Consider the following 21,488-nt stretch of genomic DNA (forward strand, 5'->3'; position numbering starts at 1 on the left):
CTTCATTACACTGCCAGGCTGCGACCACACTGTAAAGCGTGGAAGTCTGCTGATAGCACTGCCTGCTCCATTACTCTCTGAACTGGATGACTTGCATTTTACTGAGGCACTCAAGTCTTGATCTAAGGACATGAAGCACAAATGTGGAATTTCAGGAACTCCTTGGAGTTCCTTTTATTGTGCTTTCATCTTGCCTTCTCTGCCTATGAGTGGGACCAGATAATGTTGTCTTTTCAGCAGAGGAGGAGGAGGCCATGTTGATACTTTACCATTCTCTGGGTCACACCTGTGATCTGAGTTCTGAGATCAAGTCACAAGTCCACCTGTTTGCTGGTTTGCCCCCTGCCACCTCCACACCAGGCCCAGCCTTTGCTCTTCTCTGCCCTGCTGGGAGGCTGACTTCCCCATACTGACTCCCTAGGCTCCCTTGCCCTCTCACTTCTGGCTGGTTTTGGCTGATAGGAGATACCAATAAGAGATTGGGAGGTGGGAGAGGAAAGAGGCTGGGATATTTCTTCTCTGCTTCTTCCCTGCTCTGGCATCACTTCTCTGGCAATACCTGCCTCACCTGGCTCCAGCAACGCTGTCTCCTCCCCTTGTTCCTTCAGCCCAGGGATGTCGATGGGCTTCCCCTGTTGCTAGTCTCTGAATGCCACATCATACCTTGTTTGATCCCTCTGAAAGGAGCCCTGCATCCAAGTCTCTTCATCTGAAACATCAGCAGTGAATTCTGTTTCCTGTGGAACACTGAATGTTACCACCCAAGACTGGAGGGAGAAATCGCAGACTCTCCTCAGGCAAGTCTGGGGCCTGGGCCAAACTTGTTCTTCAACAGAACCCTGGGATGGGGAGTTGAGAGCTGCCACTGCCTTGTTGTAAGTCTTTGGACAATTCCCTGCCCTCTCTGGGCCCAGGTGTCTCTCTCCATCAGTCCAGGAGGGATTGAATGTGTTGATCTCTCCTCATTACCCTGAAAGTAATATGCTATGTTCCTAAGTGTCAAGTCTGTACTGTTGTCTTGGGGGTGGAGTTAGCTTTTTTCTGACCCAGGATCTCCCTTCTGGGGCTAGAAATTTGTCCCTGAAGGTGCCTCCTGTAAAAGGACTCAAAATGTCATGAGCCTGGCAGAAGAGCAAGCCCTCCCAGTGGTTCATGTAGCAGGGGACAGCGGAAGCTTTCTTTTAAGAAACCACAGGCAAGCTGAGCCTCAGTTTCATTATCTGAAAAATGAGTATAAAGATTGAGTACCTAAGACCTACTTGTTTGGGTTAAATGAGATAGCGTGTAGAAAGTGCCTGAAACATACAAGGTGCTCCTACCAAAAGCCAGTCATCATTATGTGATGATCACACCAAGAATTGCCTTCTGCGTGCTCCTCCGCGGAGCCAAGACCAGATATCCAATGCCTGGTTTCTTTAAAGCCCACCACCTGGTTTCTCTTCAGCTGAGTCCTGTCTCCTCTGTTATCCGTGACTTTGAGGCTGCTGTCTCTGCCCCGTGGAGCTCAGCCCAGCCTGGGCTGCTGCTGGATACAAGGCGTGGCCGGGGGTAGGAGCTGGCAGGGTGCCTGGGTCCAGAGTATAAGGGAACCCCAGGGCAGCAGGAGGCAGACCAGAGCCAGGGCAGCTGCGTCTCCAGCCATGGCGCCCGTCTTGCTCTCCTTGAGTCTGTCTCGCCTGGGCCTCTGGGCTTTTGGATTGATCTTGGTCTTAGGCTTCCTCAAGCTCCTTAGAGTGCTGCTGCGGAGGCAGAAGCTGGCCAGGGCTATGGACAGCTTCCCAGGGCCTCCCACCCACTGGCTCTTTGGGCATGCCCTCGAGGTACGTTTTGGAGAGGGAGGGGTAGAGAAAGAAAACAGCCTCCTCTCCTTCAGAGAATCCAGCCTAATCCCCTGGCACCTTGGAGGGAGACCCTACACTTGGGCATGGGGATGATGTCCTGGGAGCCATGGTTCCCATTCAGCTTTCCCACCGATCTCCCCCTCACTCCTGCCTTCCAGCTGGCCTCAGATGGGGGCACTTCAAAGTTGGGGCCCAAGCAGGCCACAGACTCCTTCCCATCATTCTGAGGCCCAAGGCTTAGACAAAGCTCTGCTAAAGCCTCAGCCAGAGAGTTGGGGAGAAACCCCTGGACAGTCCGATAGAACTAGGCAGTCTTGTTTACAGGGTAACCAGCACCTCCTTTGTTCTGCGCAGTGTAAAGATTTCCATTTTTAACCCAGAAAATGCGAATGGAGGCAGAGATAAGGGCTGTCACCTGAGAGACATCCTGGAGCATCTAAGCAGTTGGTGCCCCCAAAGGTGGGCTGGCTCAGGAGCCGTGGTATTTTCCTGGGTTCAGATCCTGGCTTGTCCTCCCCAGTTATCTCAGGGTAGTGGGGTCCACATTAGCACCCATTGTCAGGAACACCTCTTATCTCCCTACCATAATGGGGATCTGGACTAGAGGTTTCTGAACACAGGGCAAGGGACACCTGGGGGAATCAACTGGGAGAAGCAGATTCCTTGGCCCCCAGCCCCTGGAGATCCTAATTAGCATATTGGAACTAGGAGTCTGAATTTAAAAACCTCCCCAAGTGTTTTGATCTGCAGCCAGGTTTGGGAACTCAGAGATTAAGGCTCAGAAGGAGGCATAATGACTTCTTCTATCTCCTGAGTACACTTTTCCATTCACAGTCAAGGGAATTGCCTCTCCTCCATGATTGACGCTGGGAATGAGCTTGACCTCCAGATGAGGACTGCTCAGGCTTATTCTTGCCCCTACAAATAACACTCTCTCAGGATGGCCTAGACACCTACATGCATCCTGGAGACACCTAGGAAAGGAAAGGATGGGTCAGGGAGATGAATCAGACCCAGGCCCTGCTCTCAAGGAGCTTGCTATCTAGAGGAGAAAGCAGACACCAGAGCCTTCCCTGCCTCATGCTGGGTGTGGTATCTAACTAGGATTTAGCATCAGCCCCATGCTCTGTATCTCAGCACTTGTGCCATTGGGTTGTCATCTTCTGTTTACTGGTTCATCTTCCCCACTAGACCTAGGAGATGAAGATCTGGTCAGATTCATCCCTGTACCCTCAGGGTCCAGCACAAAGCCTGACATGGAGCAGGCATCACCAAATGAACCAAAAATGAATGTAGGGAGGGGAGTTGATGGAGGAGACAGAGTGATGGAGAAGACAAGTGGAGGGACCAGAAGGAGTTTGGGAGAGGCTTTGCTAAGTCCACAAGGAGGTCATGGGAAAGTTGAAGTCTAACCCTGATGGGGGTATGAGAGGCATTTAAGGAGATCAATCCCTCTCCTATCGTGTTCTCTCCACTTCTCCATCAAGGCTATGTTTGCCCTCAGCCAGTGGGCTTCCCTAGGACAGGGACCTTCTTCACCCCCCTGTGTCAGAACTGGCTGTCCCCTTTCCTGCAAATGCCCCTGCCTCCCACCTTGAGAGTGTGTAGAGGGCCTGGAACACAGCGTAGCTCTGGCTTCTTGGCTCTAACACAGTATCTGAAAGGTCCTGGTGCCAAAAATGGCTGGCAGGGCTGTAGGAGTGTTTGCTTGTGGGTGCTACAAAGGTTTCCCAGTTACCTTGGCAGCCCCAACACCTCTGCATTCCTCCAGGGCTTGGCACTTCTGCTCTCAGTCAGAGAGAAATGAGCCTGAGACTGAGAAATGGGGAAGGAGGGAGGGGATTATTTTTTCTAACGTAAAGACAAGGAAACTGAGGTTCAGAAAGGCAAGGTATTTGCCTATGCCCGTGTAGTAGCTCGAGAATTAAGTCAAGGCTGGGCCCAAGACTTGTGCCTTTTCATTTAGGACATGATAAGTCCATACAAAGTGACCGCAAATTTGATTCCTAGGCCTGGCAATGATGGAAGTAGGATGGGGAGGAGGAGAACTGGCGGTGGAAGGAAGGGCCTGGGGCGGGGAAGAGCTGCCCGTCGGGATTAACTTTTCCCTTCTAGTCTCCAGTTACAGTCCAGAGGCCCTGGAAACATGTACTTGTCATCCTCCTCAATTCTCAGAATGTGTCCACTTGAGGCAGGGTCATGTCCTATTCTTCTAGGGTCCCCCTCACTACACTCTGTGGTCCAGGGAAGACTTTGCACATAGGAGGTGCTCAGCCATATTGTTGGCCTGAGGTTGGGGCCCCTGGCAGGGACCCACGAATCTGACCTGTGTGTGTGTCTGTGTGTGTGTGTGTTGGGGGGCTGGTAGGAGGGGGGAATGCCAGATGCAAGCCCAGGAAAGGTGATCCCCTGAGACGGCATAGGCCTCTTCCCTGACCTTGCTCATCACTGGGATGGTTCCCATGACCTTGTGCTGTGTAGTGAAGAGCCCTGGTCTGGGGCTGTGGCTCATTTTCATTCAGCAGACATTGATCATGGGCCTTCACTGTGCTTCCTCTCTGGGCTTCCCTTTCCTTGTCAATAACATGGAGATAAGCCTTTTTACCTTACTGGGTTAGAAGAGGATCAGAAGGGATCAAGTACAGGTACTTTGCAAACTGCTGGGCAGATAGATGTCAGGTGTTAAATCATTATAGAGGTCTTCTTGCTACAAAACACCCCGAGACATTTGCTTCCTTCTTCCTCTTCCTTCTTCCCAAATCAACCAAGTCTTTGGGAGGTCTCTCTTTTCGCAATCAACTAGCATTCTCTGATCAATAACTCTGGGTCTGGCCCTATGTTGAAGCCAGAGGATGAAGAAACAAGACTAGAGGTGGCCCTAGAAGACCCCAGTCTGTAGGAGAGACATAACACAGCACAGTGTTCCAGATCCTTGGGCCCAGGGAGGGGATGCTGAGGTGAGTCCTAAGAGATCTGGAAGTAGCAGCCTGTGGAAGTGCAGAAGGAACGGTGGAAGACACTACCTGCACAAAGGCACAGAGGCTGGAAAGAATGTTGCGTGTTTAGGAAATAAGTTTGTTCAACAAATATTTGTTTCTGGAGGTCTAGTGTATGCCTATGTTAGTAGCTCTGCACTTCTTGAGTGGTGAGAGGGAGGACAGAATGGAGAGGATGAAGCTGGAAGTGGGTAGGGGCAGATCACATAGGACCTTGTAGGCCATGATAGAAGGCTTTACTTTATTCTGAGGACAATGGGGGACCATTGAAGGGATTCAAACAATGAAGTGACAGCTCAAACTTGTGTGGTAGAAAGATAACTTTGGCTTTGGGGTGGTGACTAGATTGACAGAGACTACAGATAAGTCAGGGAGACTAGGCCAGAGGCTGAGGCAATGATCCAGGCAGAGGTTGGTGGAGTGAGCCAGTGAGACCGAGAGAAGTGAGAGGCAGAGCAGGCTGTCTTGGCATCGTGGGCATGGGAAACGGAGGCAGTAAGGCCCCCACCACAGCCAGATGTGTGGGTGTCAGTGAGGCCCCCTTCATACACTAGGAAAAGGGGAGCACAGGATTGTCCTGGGGGCTTTGTTAAACTGTGGCATCAACGTAGCTGATCAGAGCAGAGTTGGCAAAGTCACTGAAAGAGGGAAAAGGACCCCTTGAGCCACAAGACTGGATTGTAACCAAGAGGAATGAATTTCTACATCTAAGTGCAAACATGTGGGGATCTGAGACCCAGGAAGAGGAGGCTCAGGAGCTGGCAGCACTTGTCAGTGTCTGGGCACAGGAGCCGTGGGTTCTGGATTTGCAGAGTTTCATGGCAGGACCTTCCTGTGGGAACTGCTACATCTTGTTCTCTTAGTTCTGGTTTGTGGCTTCCAAAGTAATAGTCACTTCTGGACCTGCAGGAGAGAGGGACATCCTCCACAGGGCAGCCCCCTTGGTATTGTTATAAATTATGGGGAAAACTCCAGTCCATGATTCTGGCTGGTATCAAGGTGGACGGTGGTTCCATTCCTAGGTACGAGAGGAGGGGCAGATTTGGGGGGCAAACATGCTGTGTTCATGTTTGGAAATGCTGAGTCTGAGGGGGTCCTGGAGGATGTCATACAGAGGTGTTCAGGAGGTGGTTGGTCATGTTTCTGGAGCTCAGGAGAAAGATAAACTGGGATGAGCTGTTGATTTAGGAACCAGTGTCAGGTAGATGGCAAAGGAAGCCACGGGAGCTGTGAGAGCCTACAGGGAGGAGGTGCAGCATGGGAAGAGGCCAAGGGCTGGATTTTGAGGAGCCTCAGTCTTTCATTGACAAATGATGGGTGAGGAGCTCCTGAGAAGGGACATCAGAAGAGATGGGAAGACATCTAGGAGAGAGTTCAAGAAAGAGAGGGCAATCAACTGTGTCATGGCAGCTGGAAGTCCTCTGGGCTTACCACCAAGGAGGGTGCTGGTCCCCTTAGGAGGGGCAGTGTCAGAGAGGTGGGAGTCAAGGAGGGAGGAAGTGGAAACTGAGGAGTAAGCTCTTTTGAGAAGTTAGGTTATGAAAGGAGGAGGAAATAGGGTGTTAGCTAGAGGAGGAAGTAGAACCAAGGGAGATTTTATTTTGTTTTTTAAGTGGGAGAGACATGAGCCTGTTTTAAATGCAGTTGGGAAGGAGCCAATAGAGAGGGTGGGGTTTGTGATATGGGAGAGAAAGGGACTGATAGACGGGAGAGGCACCTGAGGGCAGGGCTGGAATTCAAAGGGATTGGCCTTGGACAGGCCCTGGATGCCTCCTCTACTGGAACTGCAGGGAAAGTGGGGAGGCTGGGTGAGTGCAGGTGGTTCTTCAGGTCTGGTGGCTGACTTTTAGAGACTTTTTATCTAATGGCTTCTATTTTATATGTGAAGTCGAGCAAGGCTAATTTTCTGGGAGCAAGGAGCAGAGAGGTGGAGGGGACAGTTGAAGATAGAGAAGGTTTTGAGGAGCAGATTTTGGCCAATGCTACAGGGTTTTCTAGAAGGTGTTTCTACTGATCTTTGCTCAAATGTCACCTCAGAGGGCCTTCCCTGACCCTCCCAACCCCCTGTCTACAGTAGCAGCCCTGACGTTATCCTGCTGTATTTTTTTTCTCGAGTTGTCACTACCTGAAATTATATTACTGGTGTATTTGATACTTGCTTACTTCATTTCCCTCCACCTGGAATGTAAGCTTGGGGAGGGCAGGGCCTTGTCTCGTTCCCACCGTGCCCCCAGAAACTAGTACCGTGCCTGGTATTGAGAGTGAGTGCTCCACACCCATTTGTTGAATGAACCCTGGGGACCCAACTCGGGGCAGCAAAGCCACTCACACAGGGTGAGGACCAATGTCTGCAGCCCCCTGGACTCTTGGGCACTTCTTGGGCCCCTGCCCTCCTGTCTTCTTAGGTGTTTGGATGCTTCCCTGTGCTCCCTCTCCAACCTAGTCATCGCTGGGGCTGAGTTGATCTTTGGTGCTGATGACAACAGGGAGGGTTGGGGGCAGAGCATACGCTTTGGAACCGAAAGACCTGGATGTGAAAGTTGTGTCACTTTGGGCAAGGCCCATCAACCTTCAAAAACAGAAACCAGTTTAAGAGGGAAGAGAGTCCATAATCGTGAGTCTTTGTGGTCAGGATGTCTGTTTTTCTGTTAGCCTTACAGTTGTTTGGAAGACAGTATTCATTTGGCCCAGTCCAAAGGTCTGGCCCAGTTTAAACAGTCCAAAGGTTCAAGGAGTAAGACGTGCAGGCAGTTCCTCTGAAACGGCTGCTCCTGCTCTATTTTAAAATGGCTCCACCTATGTCAACTTTTCACGCCACCATCACTTCCTAGGCAATGTGTGTGGCTAGGGGAATCATGGTGACTCATGTTGATCTCACCCAAAGTCCCTATGCTCCTTCTATTGAGCCAGGGGTTCCTTCTGTGTGTTGTCTGTTCACACATGTTCACGTGTTCTCAAGTACATTTGTAGTAACACACTTGTTTCTGAAAAAAAGGCCGGAGGATGCAGCCACCTATTTGTCACTCTGTTGTGGGGGGAGTTACTTCTCTGCTCCTTGGGGTATTACACATTAGATCCCCTCCCTCCAGGCTCTCCATGGCTCTCTGATCTACCCCATAATTGGATCCCCAAAGAGTTTGTGTCAGTTGAGTCCATTTTTTTCACTGATTTTTATGGTTATTTCAGAGATGCTGCCTCTTCTCAATTTTAGTTCGCTCTTCCTGGCAGGCGCTCCTAACCTTTTAGCTTTGAATACACAGCTTTGCTGTCCTTGACACTGGCTGGGCCCCATGCATTACCCCAAGTGCTGACCAATCTCGTGTGTGGGGGGCAGTGCCCATGGGTGGGGGAGACGACTGAGACTAGAGCCCTCAAGGGCCCCTGAGGATGTCCATCCTGGAGGAGAGCAGACCTGGGAGGATCTGGCTCCCACTCTCAATCCCTGCAGGACTTCCCTGGGCAGTGGGAGCCTGTGTGGCCCCAGAGACAGAGTGCAGACTCATGGGGTAGGCCGCAGGCAGGTGGCTTTCCATTCAGTGACCAAGAAGTCTTTGGAAGAAAAGAGACAGTCCAAAGATGGCTGGGCTGTTTGAAAAGCAGTAATTTTCCTGTCACCAGAGATGTTTGAGCACTTGGGGCAGGATTCACACAGGGTCAAGGTGCTGGGCCCGGCTACCCTGGGTACTGAGATTGGAGATCAGCATGACCTGCCTGGAGGGAGCCCCACCATGTTGGCGAAGAGGAAAGCCCTGCCGTCTCCCCTCCCTAACCGTCTGTTTTTCTGAACTCCCATCCCCATCTTGAGCAGATTTATTTTTGTTCTCAAGCAGCCTTCCTGGGAGAACTGTGGCTGCAGCTGACTGGCTGAGCAGGTAGCTTGTTTCTTGAAGACTGGCCAACTGAGCTTCAGAGCAATTGGCTGCTGGCCTGGGAAGGCTTGTCAACAGGGGAGGCAGCAAAAGAGCCTCAGTCAGGATTGCAGTCGGCCCGACTCAGGCGAGACAGTTCCCTGTGGTCTATGGGCTGCACTGTTCCCACCTATAAAGATGGAATGTGGTTCCACTAGGCGATGTTGAAGTCCCTTTCAGATCTGATTCTCAGAGCAAAGCTTACTTGGACTGTGGGGCAGCAGAAAGGAGGGTAGTGACTTATGCTTGCTCTTGCCAGTCCCTCCTGTTGTGTGTTCTTGGTGAGGTCAATGAGGAGTGCAACTGTGAAGGTGAGAGGGTGTGGCTGGGTAGCTGGGCTCAGTGAATTACCTCCATGCCTGGCTCTTTCCCTACTTCCTTCCTCCTGGAGAAGAACAAGCTAGCCCACCCTCAGGGCCTTGTAGAGGTGCAATCTCATGGCATCTGAGGACGAGTATGAGGCATCCAGTTGTGTAACCCAGAGGAGCTGGCCAAGCAGCCATGTCTGCCTCAGGGAGGACGCCCCAGCCCTCTTGGGGCTAGTGGGGCCAGGTGTTAGAGAGCTATGCTCACTCCTAGCAGGTTCTTGGGGCAATAAGGGCACAGGAGAAAGCTGGGAACAGGGAGGCAGGGGCCAGCTCAGGCTGTGAACATGGGGTCAGCATGAGGTCAGGTCTCCTGTCCTGGATGGGGATGCTGCAGAGAGGCACACTCATGGCTGATGAGGAGAGGAGTGGAGCTCAGATGAACCAGATCAGCCAAGGGCTCCTTCCAACCCTCAGATCCTGTGAGTCTGGCTTCTCTGTGACTTAAGCCTCTCCCTGCCCCCCATCCAACAGGGCTCCCTGGACCTGGGAGGAATGGAGAGAAGGGGAGTAGCCATGGTGATCAGAAAGTTGGCATGGAAAATCCAAGAGGGTAGATGGAAAAATAAGAGAGACACTGGGGGAAGGGGGCATTTCCAAGGACACCAGCCAGGAAGAAGGTAGGAAAGGAGTCAGGGACACCAGAAGGTTCCCTCTCACCAGTGGATGGAGATGAGTTTCATCACTCTGTGCGCTTTTTGACACTGTGTGCCCAAGGGCAGTGAAAACTCTTACAACCCCGTGAGTTGAACTCAGGATGCTGAGTTCAGAGGCAGCGAGGGAGGGATCTGTGGGGAGATTGCACAGGCCTCTGCAGAGGGCCTGGGCAGAGAGGAACCTCAGAGCAGGCACAGATGGGTGGAAACCAAAGTAGGCAGGCACAAACCCCAGGGCCCTTGGAGGAAGTGGCTTGGGTCACACAAGGATCCCTGGGGGCTACGTTATCAGTGCTCTGTGTTCTTCTTCAAGGCTGTTTCCTGGAACATACAACTTGGATTAGTTGAGCAGCTGAGGACTATGAAAGGGAACTTTACAGGGAGGAAAAGTAGGACCAGCACTTGCACAGACCTCAACATGAATAGCACACCTGGGATAGTGCACTGCACAATTTATGCAACTGAACACGCAGCCCTGACAGGCTTCAATGTGCAGAAGAGACTGTGGGGCTCTAACCCAAGTTAGAGCACTACTAACCTACAAGCAATGGGCAAGTCAGTTCACATCTCTGACCCTCAGTTTTCTCATCTGTAAAATGAGAGTAATATCTGTTCCGCATTAGGTGCGTGAGGCAATCTGTGAATTCACTCACACAGTACCTGGCACATAGTGGATACTCAATACATACCTGCCCCCTCCATGCCCTGTGTGGAGAGACAGAAAGTGGAAACAAGTGGTGAATCTGGACATGAGCCAGAGCAGGCAGGCTAGAGCCTGCTGGAAAAAAAACAGATGTCTGCAATGCTGCTTACACACAGGAAGTGCTGGCGGTGGCCACCACAGGGACTGTGTCCGTGGCCCTGTGCTGAGCTCCACAGTGCCCTGTTGACGCCACTGATGTGATCCGTGCAATCGGGAAACTCATAGCCCAGAGGTGGAGGCAGGGCTCCTGGGTGTGAATCCCAGCTTCATTGCTAATGAACCATGTGACCAAGCCTCCTTTCCTCATCTGTGACATGGGAATTATGATAGTGCCTCTTTTATAGGATTTTCTGAGGATTAAATGAAACAATTTGTGTAGCAGGATTAGCGCAGTGTCTGAACACATTAAATGGTTGATGAATGTCACTGTAAATAGTATTATTATTATTTTTTTTGTGGATGCAAGCAACTATAACACCAAGTGGAATGTGGGTAAGGTACTAGCAGTGCTGGAGAGGTCCAGAGGAGGTAGAGATTTCGGTCATGGAGGACTGAGGAGGTTCCTGAAGAAGGGCGTTCAAGCTGGATGTCGAGGAATAGGCGGAATTTCACAGGCACCTTGGGGACAGGGTATACGAGGAGGAAGGAATGGTCTAAGCAAAGTCCCAGAGATGATGCCACACCCCAGGATGTCATCTTAGTTCTAACATTCACACTCACAAGGCTACCGCAGGCACAGTTAGCATCAGTCTACTCCGAGGATATGGGCAGCTTGCCAGCAAGGCAGTATCAGGCATTCCTCACCACATCCACACAGATATTGGCAATCCACGTCAGTGGGTGTGGGCCCATCTTTTCTTAGAATCCCCTGGCCCCACAGAATTCCAGTGTCCGCTAACAATCCCAGGGTTCCCGCAGGGGCCACGCACATTATAAGACTCCCCACACTCAGGGAAGCCCAAAGCATAGTGTCTTGATTATAGTTCATTCATGGTTCTCCCCAGTTCAGATGTTATTTACCAGCCAGTGTCCATTTTTGCCATAGCCATGTTGCCTACTGTCAACTTAAGAATCAAATTTGCCTCTTATTTTATCCTTACATATTTTATCCTCGAAAGGAGTTTATTTGGGCATAGACAAAGGAATTGTAATTTGGGATGTGCATGCTATGGTAAACCATAAGCAAATCCAGAAAACAAAGGACGGGAGCTGCTTTTATAGAGAAAAAGGGGGAGTAGGGAGGCGCTGTTCTAAAGGAAATTCCATTGGGGAAAAGTAACAGTTCAGGGTGGCAATGACTTCTCATTGGCTGAGCTGCAGCATTTCTCGTTGGCTGGGCTGTTGCCAGGTGGAGAGAGAAATCTTCCTTCAACAGTAAAGTAGTTTTGCTTCTGTCCAGGATGCAAATATCTGTCTCTTCCTGGCTGGTGTAATTGACGATATAGGATAGGGTGTGCGAGCTCCCCCTACAGGCCCTCCTGACTCCAACTTAATGAAGGTTTCGTTCATTAATTTCCACACCAGCAACATGGTGAACATTCTACAGTTATCAGGTTTCCTGGGAGACAGAGTTGGAGTGTATAACCCAAGGTCAGCATCCCAGGTGACGGGGGACACGGTTTGGGTAATCCTTTGCCCATGGGTGGAAGTATCTCAGGGCGTGTTCCAAGCACATTCTCTAGTGCAATTTGGGGGATTCGGGATAGGATATGGCAGGAGATGCAGGGATGAGGCTCAGAGGAAGGTGTTGGGGAAAAGGAGGCTTGAAGGGGAGGGAACTACTCATAGAGGGCTTGGTTTGTGCAGGATGCAGTGCTAGGTGCTTTCATGAATTATGTCAGTTAAGGGCCTTGAATGCCACACGACCTCAACTAAACACACGTGCTTCGTGATTTCATTAATGTCAAAGCAATCCTATAAGCTAAGTGTTGTCATCCAATTTTACAGATAAGGAGAGTAAGATTCAGAGACCCAAAAGAAATTCCCTGAGTTCACACATCTAAAAAGTAGGGGAAATCGATATTCAAACCCAGATCTGTCAAGCCCCAAAGACTGCGGGCCACGGAGGCAACATTCTTTGGTTCCCATTCCAGCTCCCTTACAAGCTGTGCGGTCCTTGGCAAGCAACCTCTGATCTCTATACCTTAGGCTCCTCTTCCCTAAACCTGGACTTCACAGAGCTGTTGTGAGGATTTGATGAGGTCAAGATGTCAGGTGCTTAGACGAAGGCCTGGCACACAACGAGTGCTTCATAAAGATGAGCTACACCTCCTCACAAACTACGGAGCTCAGACTTTATTCTGAGGCCCATGGGCAGGCCACTGAGGAGTTTTAACTGTGTCTCTGAGAGACTCACTCAAAATAGGGAAAAATAGACAAACACATAATGGTACATTCCTGGGGTGGAATACTGTGCAATTGTTAAAAATATTGAGGGACAGTTAACTGCACTAGTTTGAGAAGAAGGACAAGATATGTTACATGAAAAACAGAAGGTTTTGGAAAAGTATTTATTGCAAACTCAATTTACATAAAATGCCACTGGGTGAGTACATGTGCTAGAAAACTCACAAAGAGCACACACCACCCTCTGGGTGATCCCTCCAACCTCATCTCAGGCCACTGCCCCACCAAGTGGCAGCTCCTGGAAGACACCATGCTCTTTCCTACCCCAGAGCCTCTGTGCTTGCTGTTCCCTAACCAGGAATGGTTCCCCCTTACTCTTCAGCCAGCCAGCTCATCATCCTTCGAGTTTCACCTGAAATGTTGTCTCCAATAGGAGGCCATCCCGGATCGTGTGATCGCAGCAGGTCTCCCTGTTGGTCTGTCTCGTAGCACAGTGTTTATTTCCTTCTTCACACTTACTACTGTCTATAATCCTTTTACTTAATTGCTTACTTTTGTATTATCAGTTTTCCCCATAGAATGAAAGGGCGGGACCATGTCTGCCTCATTCCCCTGAGACATTGAGACAGTGCCCTGCACATAGTAGGTGCTCAATAAAAATGTGTTGAATGACTCAACAGAGCTGGAATCGAGGTGACTTGTGTATTGTACAACAAGCTGGTATTACATTTCTAGTGAAAAAGCTTCAATGCTGAAAAGAAAACTCTTTCTGGCTGCAGTGTAGACAGAGGGTTGGTGGCAGGCACCAGATGGAAGCAGGATGGCCAGTTTGGGGTTGATGAGCTAAGCCAGGTGCAATAAGAGGGTGGCTTGGACTTAAAGCAGTGACTCTGGGCTGGATAGGTGATTGAACTCAGCGATGTATAGGACTGGGTGACCGGCTGGGAGGGGAGTGAAGGAGGAGAGAGGGATGCTGGGGGCCTGCCTGGGCAGCCTCCCCTCTTCCCTGCTCAAGGTCTTGGGGCCTGGCTGGTGACACTGGGTTCCTGAGCGGCCTGGTCTGCTGCTGTCCTTTCAGATCCAGCAGACGGGGAGCCTGGACAAGGTGGTGTCCTGGGCCCACCAGTTCCCGTATGCCCACCCACTCTGGCTGGGACAGTTCCTTGGCTTCCTGAACATCTACGAGCCTGACTATGCGAAAGCTGTGTACAGCCGAGGGGGTGAGTGCTCCTGGGAGATGGCAGAGCTTCCTGAGAACAAAGGGCACAGGGCACCATGTGGGGAGGAGTCCTGGGCCTGCCCCCTAAGTCTGGACAGCTGAGGTCCCCATCCTATTTATCAGCAAGCTCCTCTGGGATCCCCCGGTGTCACCTGGCCTGATTTTCTCTTCGTCCTGCAGACCCTAAGGCCCCGGATGTGTATGACTTCTTGCTCCAGTGGATTGGTGAGTGGGCACCCGCCTTCCCATCCCAGACCTTTGGTGCTGGGTGACCAGGATCCTTCTCTGACTGCTAAGTCAGTTATCCCATCAACTAGACCACCTGGCCCCCCCAGTGCCTCTCCAAAGCTCAGCTGCTCGGTGGGAGGACAAGGGAGGAGGCAGGAGAGCTCCTGGCTGGCAGGGGAAGCAGGGTCCAGGTATCTTCTCCTGCCAGGTGTGTCCTCTTCCCTGGACAGGCAGGGCAAGGGCTCTGAAAATGTGTGAGTGTGCAGAGCAGCTTCCTGCAGGAGGTGGCACTGGAATTGATCCTAGGAGATTTTATGGGTTTTGCTGGCCAGGGCAGGGTCTGAGGAAATGTGGGTGGTAGGACCAAGGCAGGTGTCACAGAGGCTGTGAAGCTGTCTGGGTGGCTGGAAGGCAGAGCTGGGTAGGGATATGAGGCTGGGCAGGAGGGCTGGGGTAGGGTTGTGTGGGGTGGGGTATGCTTGTCCCCAGGCTGCCTGGGGTGGGGCAGGATTGTGTGGACTGACCGGCCCTCCCTCTCCCATCCTTTCCGCAGGGAAAGGCCTGCTGGTCCTCGAGGGGCCCAAGTGGTTCCAGCACCGCAAGCTGCTCACGCCTGGCTTCCATTATGACGTGCTGAAGCCCTACGTGGCCGTGTTCGCTGACTCCACGTGCGCCATGCTGGTGAGCAGCCCTGCCAGGCTCCTGGAGGCTGTGGCTGCCGGCCAGCCCCTCCTCACCCCCAGTTTTCCCTGGAGGAGGGCAGTGAGGAGAATCGCTGAGGCCCGAGGCCCCGTTCTGCCTGCAAGAGCAGGGCTGAGCCTTCTGCGCCTGACGCCTGCTGCCTGCTGGTGCTGACCGGGTGCTGAAGGCCCGAGGGGCCAGGCAGCCCTGGCCCTTGTCTCCGCCAGGAGACTCAGCCCTCCCTCAAAGACCAAAGGGCCTCTGTGGGGCCCCAAAAAGGCTCCTTCTGTAGCAGAGTTGAGGGCTGCCTGCATTTGAGGGTGTTAGGAAGGCCTTTCACATCTAAAAAGTGTCTCCTCCTCATTCTCAGCCCACCTCAACTGCCTAAAACACCGCCATTGGCAACTCATCTCTAAAAGGGATGCCAGGTGTCAGGGGTCGGGCTCAGGGTCTCAGGGCTGATAATCCTCAGAGCTTACCCAGGCTAGTATCTTCCCTTGCAGGAAACTCCTCCTCAGCATGACTGCAAGGCCTGACTTACACACAGACTGTGCTGGGGAGCTCACCCTGCCTTGGGTCTCCTCTTCCCTTATGTGCAGGCTGCCCTGGCTGGGAGAGAGTGTCTGTGTGCGCTGTGCAGGGCCTCTCTTTTGGTCCTGCCCTCTGGGCCTGAAGCCCCTACCCGCCCACAACCCTCACACTCCAGCAGGATGGAGGCCAGGCCAAGGACTGGGGGTGCATGGGGGGAGGACAGGCTGTGGGTTCTGGAGGACAGGGGTGGGGCACCCAGTCCGGCTGGCCCCTCACGTTACCTTCCATCTCTGGGCTCCAGGACAAGTGGGAGGAGAAGGCTCGGGAGGATAAGAGCTTTGACATCTTCTGCGACGTGGGCCACATGGCGCTGGACACGCTCATGAAGTGCACCTTCGGCAAAGCAGACGGTGGCCTGAGTCACAGGTCAGGGGGCACTCGGGCTGACCACACTCTCCACCCCAGCCAGCCCAGAGGGGAGACTTGGCAGGACTCCTGGGTCCTGGTCTGAGAGGAGATAGATCCTGCCCTAGGGAGCTGCAGCTCAGGGGGAGCCGGGCCCTGCCCACAGCGGGAGACAGATGCTGGCTTTAGCGGGGAGGCTTAGGGACAGGGAGAGGAAGGGCGGAAAGCGCGGCAGTTGGGGTGGACTCTGGAGTGCAGCCGCTCGGGCTCTGCTGGAGGTTGGTGTCAGCGCCCCCATCTCCGCTGTGCAGGGACAGTAGCTACTACCGGGCGGTCGGTGAGCTCACTCTGCTGATGCAGCAGCGCATGGAGTCCTTCCAGTACCACAACGACTTCATCTACTGGCTCACTCCCCACGGCCGCCGCTTCCTGCGGGCCTGCCAGGTGGCCCACGACCACACAGGTGGGTCTTTGCCCAGGGCCCACCCACAGGCAGCCCAGCTTCTGGTCCAGCTCCTCCCGGCCCCTCTGGGGTCCCTCCCACTGCAGGAGCTCGGTTCCCATAGGGCAGAGGATGGGTCCCCAGGCAGCAACACCCTGTGCTCTGGCCCAGACCAGGTCATCAGGGAACGGAAGGCAGCCCTGCAGGACGAGAAAGAGCGGGAGAAGATCCGGAACCGCAGGCACCTGGACTTCCTGGACATTCTCCTGGGGGCTCGGGTGAGCGCACGCCCACCTGGGAACTGGCGCCACGGGGTCTGCAGACCATCCTCCCGGGACAGGGATCACTGGACAGCAGCAGGGCTGTTAACCATTGTCTTCCTCTTTGCCCAGCAAACATGGCCCGTCCCTTGTCCCATGACACATATCAGCACAGGCTCAGAGGTGGGAAGGTGCCGGGTGTGGCTGGCCGTGGCGCTGGGGAGAGATGTCCTAGCAGGGAGGTTGGGTCACATGCGTGAAGGCCTGTCGACCAGCTCTAGACTTCTAAGACTGGGAAGAATCTCAGCATCCCAGAATCTTAGAATCTTAGAGTTTCTGCATTCATTTACTCATTCACTCACTCATTCATTCATTCAGTTGATCCTTTATTCATTCATCCACAAACTCACTGAGCCCTACCCTGTGTCAGTTCCTGTGCTAGGGATCCAGAAGATGAGAAAGACTTGGCCCTTCCCTCTAGATGCTTATAGTCTAGTGCAGAAGACAGGAGGTGGACGTTGACAAAGATCTCTTCCTCCACCAGGTCGCATTCTGTTTGTCAAGTGAGCAGAACTGACAGTCAGGACTGGGTAGGGTCACAGGTCACTTGGCCTGAGGGATCAGGGAAGGCTTCCTGGAATAGGAGGCATCCAAGCCGGGCTTGGGAGAACAGATAGAAATCTGGGGGAAGGTTCTCACCCCTAGTCTGACAAAGAACTGTCCCTCCTTCCCTCGGGCCTTCGTGTGACAACTGCTGTTATGGGTTCCTCTTGGTACCCACCTCAAATGCCTTGGGCCGTCTCGTTGTACCTCCGCTGACACAGGATGAAGATGGGATCAAGCTGTCAGATGCAGACCTCCGGGCTGAGGTGGACACATTCATGTTTGAAGGCCATGACACCACCACCAGTGGCATCTCCTGGTTTCTCTACTGCATGGCCCTGTACCCCGAGCACCAGCAGCGTTGTCGGGAGGAGGTCCGCGAGATCCTCGAGGGCCGAGACTCCTTCCAGTGGTGAGTGAGGCTGCAGTCTGTCCTGCTCAGCCCCAGGGAAGGCCTGTGCCCATGCTGTCTGCTGTCATCCTTGGATGACACAAGGCCACCCTGGAAACCAGGTGAGGGTGGTGGCAGCTCTCCTGTTCCCTCCGCTGAGTGGCTTTTTTGGGGAGCTGTGCATGGATGCACCCCTGAGCCCATTCTCCCACAATGGAGCCTTTTCAGGTGTGAGTCATGAGAGAAGGTTGTCAATATGAGGCTGATGTCCTGTGTGTTGACTCTGTCAGATGGCAGAACCTGACTGCCCTGCTGGGTTCCTGGATAGAGCAGGGAGCTCTGGGAGAGAAACAGAGCTGGGAAAGCCAGGGGAATTGATCCCTCCACCTGCCTTTGGACGGTGGTCTGCAGCCTCCAGACTCCTCGGGGGAAGGAGAAAAGTCTGTTTCGAGACTCCATCACTGAAAATCTTTCAATTGTTCTCTGGGATTGAACTCATCAACACGAGACCAATTGGAGCTGACCTCTCTCTGCAGCATGATCTCTGGGAATCTCCCACAGGCTCCGCTCCCACCTCTGCTCTCACATCCCTCTCTCCCTGCCTCCTCCCCACAGGCCTTCACATCCCCTCTCTCTCTGTGCTCCACGAGGCCGGCACACAGCAGGGACATGGAATATGCTCAGTCGATGGGAGAAACTTCGGATTCACTTAGGGACACTGACCTGTAATTTCAGAGTCTGAGATTTGGAGGACAAGTCTTCACTACCCATTTATTGGTCAGATGTTGGAAGCCTCCCAGTGTGTCCAGCCATGTGTCAGGAGGTGTTGGGGGTGCGGGTGGGGAGAGGAGGAGGAGGAGCCAAGTTGCTGCCCCTGGGGAGTTTTTAGAGACAAATTCACATAACCAAAAAGCTAGAGAAAACCACAGAATAGGGTAAGATTGAATGGCCCCATGTTGAGGGCAGAGGAATAAGAAGGCGTGGGGCTCGAGTTGGCTTTCTAAGGAGGGGTGAAACTCGGATAGGCAGAGGGAGAGAGACCCGGACCCTCCAGGGTGGGTAACAGTGTGAACACAGCCTGAGGCAGGGAGTTAAAATATTTATTTATTTTATTTTCACTTCATTCCATCTAGAACTTGAAGCAACTTAAAGGGCATTTATTTAATAAAATAGTAAAACACAAATGAAAAATGAGGACCAGGGGCAAGACCTTAGGGTTTGGGGCTCTGTCATAAAGTGCTACACAGAGTTATAGTTAGACTGCTCTGAGCTTCCTGGTGGCAAAAATGAAAAGAAAAACATAAATATATTTTTACCTGAGCTTGTCATTGTTCATACATTTATTACTTCATTTGACCAGTGTGTATCAGCCCCGTTCCAGCTCTACACGGGAAACCAAACAGGACCTAGAGAACTGTCCCTCGTGGGGCTCCTGTGGGGCCCTGGGAGACACGGGAGTGACCTTGTTTGGATGCCTGGGTGCGCATACACCTCTAGGGTCCCGTGCTTTCCCTTCCTAGCAGTGAAGATGAGGGAGGGATGGAGAGGAGTGGAGCCAGAACCCCTGGGCCCGAGTGGCCACGCCATGTCCAGTCTGGCCTGGACACTTGGAGCGCTTGTGTCCCTCTGACTCTCGGGTGTGTGATGGAGGTGAAGGGGATGTTGGGGCTGGGGCCTGCCTTCCCCTGGGAGCCTGTGGCTCCGCAGACCCAGGAAGTCCTGGCTGTGTTGTTGGCAGGGATGATCTGGGCAAGATGACCTACTTGACCATGTGCATCAAGGAGAGCTTCCGCCTCTACCCGCCCGTGCCCCAGGTGTTCCGCCAGCTCAGCAAGCCTGTCAGCTTTGTGGATGGCCGCTCTCTGCCTGCAGGTGGATGGGGTGGATTTGGGGATGCTTCTCTGATACCCTCTGTGTCTTTGGCCAAATCTCTGCCCCAGTGGGGAAGAGCTCAGGCTTTGTGTTTGGCTGGTCCCAATCCTGGCTGCACAACGTATGGGTAAATCCTTCTAACCCTAAGCCTCTGTTTCCTCTTCTGTAAAATGGGAGTGAGCAAGTCCCTGCCTCACAAGGTTGTTGTCAGGATTAAAGAGACAATACTCATCGCGGCTGTCGTGTACCACCATGTGGGCTGTGCCCTGAACAACTTAGTAGGCATCATTCACATAGACTATGATGCTGTGCAGTATACAACTTCTACAACCATGTGTGGTGGCTTCGTAAAGAGTGTTTAACTCTGTATCTGGCACATAGTAAGCACCCAATGAGTGGTAGCTGTTACTATTCATAGCACATTGTTACGAGTAATAGCTTTCCTTGAGAGCCAGTTGATTGAAAGCAGAAAGTGAGTAACAGTCCTTGCCAGTCCCACCTTGTGGTGGGGTGGGTTCAGTCCTCCTTCTTTTCCCTTCCACAAACATCCATGCCAGGTGGTGTATCCAGTGCTGGGTCTGCAGGAAGCAGGTGTGATGAGGATCAAAAGCCCATTGATGTGCTGAGGGTGGTCACGCAGTCTCCGTCACTGGCAGTGCTCAGGCAGGGCTGGTGCCCAGTTAGGGGACACTAGGGGATGCTGGCCCTCTGAGGAGGTGGGCCTGGCTGTCCCAGGACCACCTGGTCACCAGGCTTCTGCTCTGCCCACAGGCAGCCTGATCTCTCTGCACATCTACGCCCTCCATAGGAACAGTGCAGTGTGGCCTGACCCTGAGGTACCCCATCTCTGGGCCACGGGTCAGATGGGGTGGGAGGCTATGAGTGTCCCCCTCCCCCAGGACCTGGCAGGTATTGAAGCAAGGCCTGTCCCCTCAGGTCTTTGACCCCCTGCGCTTTTCCCCTGAGAATGCGGCCAGACGCCACCCCTATGCCTTCATACCCTTCTCCGCTGGACCCAGGTAAGGAGAGGCCCAACATCCCCAGGCCCTCAGGTACGGGCAGGTGAGGATGGAAGGTGTTGTGGGGAGGCACCATTTTGGGGCACTCTGTGATGAGGGGGCCATGCTGGGTTTGTGGTGATCCAAACGCAGGGTACGTTCCATATTCAAGTCCCTGGTGGGTGGTGGGGTGGGTGATTCATTCAAAGAGGGACCTCCAAGCCTCATTCACCCCTGTGAATCTACCTGGTCTGGGACCCTCACCACACTCTCAGGATCTGGTTCCTAAGCCCAGGTCAATCAATTGATCAGCCAATTGTTCACCCCAAAGTAATTATTGGTTTTGTTGGCCACTGAGGTCACTGGGTTCCTTACTCTGGTCACCCCACAGCCTGATGCCATTTTGTGCTGTCATCACAGGAACTGCATCGGGCAGCAGTTTGCCATGAATGAGATGAAAGTGGTCACGGGCCTCTGCTTGCTCCACTTTGAGTTTGCCCTGGACCCCTCGCGACCACCCATCGCGATGCCCCAGCTGGTCCTGCGCTCCCGGAATGGCATCCACCTCCACCTGAAGCCGCTGGGCTCAGGCTCTGGGAAGTAGCTCTGCTGAGAGTAGGCCCCAGACAGCCCAGGCCGTGGCCTGACCCTGGGCACCGCCCTCCCCAGGCTGGATTGTGCAGTAGCTGTGGCTCCCTGCCCTCCGGAGGCTTGTCGATTAGAGGGGGAGTCGGCACCGGCATGGACAAGCACCTCGAGGGCAGGGCCATGTGTGTCTATACATGCCTATCATGCGTGTATTCTAGAGCTCACTCACTCCTTCCACAAACATATGGTGAGCACCTGCTTCCTGCTGGAATCTTCACTGATCTCCCATAATTGGCAGTCTTCCTAAAATGTAGCAGAAACTTACATCCAGCCTGAGTGACATGGTGAACACAATAGAAGCTGTGCCTCGGGATTCACGGTTGTGACCAGACACCCACTCCATGTCACAGAGGGATGGCTTTTGGGGCTGTCCCTTCACTGAGAGGTGTTTCTTT

General features: G+C 52.9%; 1 protein-coding gene across 2 annotated transcripts; it reads left to right on the forward strand.

Moving 5' to 3' along the window:
• Positions 1-1,640: 1,640 nt before the first annotated feature.
• Positions 1,641-21,205, forward strand: LOC131412593 (cytochrome P450 4B1). Of its 2 annotated transcripts, XM_058552332.1 has the most exons (12): positions 1,641-1,820; positions 13,894-14,035; positions 14,215-14,259; positions 14,816-14,943; positions 15,776-15,900; positions 16,191-16,342; positions 16,493-16,599; positions 17,406-17,596; positions 19,314-19,447; positions 20,219-20,283; positions 20,384-20,466; positions 20,866-21,205. In XM_058552332.1, the coding sequence occupies exons 1-12, from the start codon at positions 1,641-1,643 to the stop codon at positions 21,047-21,049; spliced, it is 1,536 nt and encodes a 511-aa protein (XP_058408315.1). In that variant the 3' UTR covers positions 21,050-21,205. The 2 variants fall into 2 exon arrangements, with proteins under 2 accessions (XP_058408315.1, XP_058408316.1); XM_058552333.1 differs by lacking the exon at positions 14,215-14,259.
• Positions 21,206-21,488: the final 283 nt, after the last annotated feature.

This window comes from Diceros bicornis, chromosome 13, assembly GCF_020826845.1.
Source record: "Diceros bicornis minor isolate mBicDic1 chromosome 13, mDicBic1.mat.cur, whole genome shotgun sequence".
Classification (NCBI taxonomy): domain Eukaryota; kingdom Metazoa; phylum Chordata; class Mammalia; order Perissodactyla; family Rhinocerotidae; genus Diceros; species Diceros bicornis.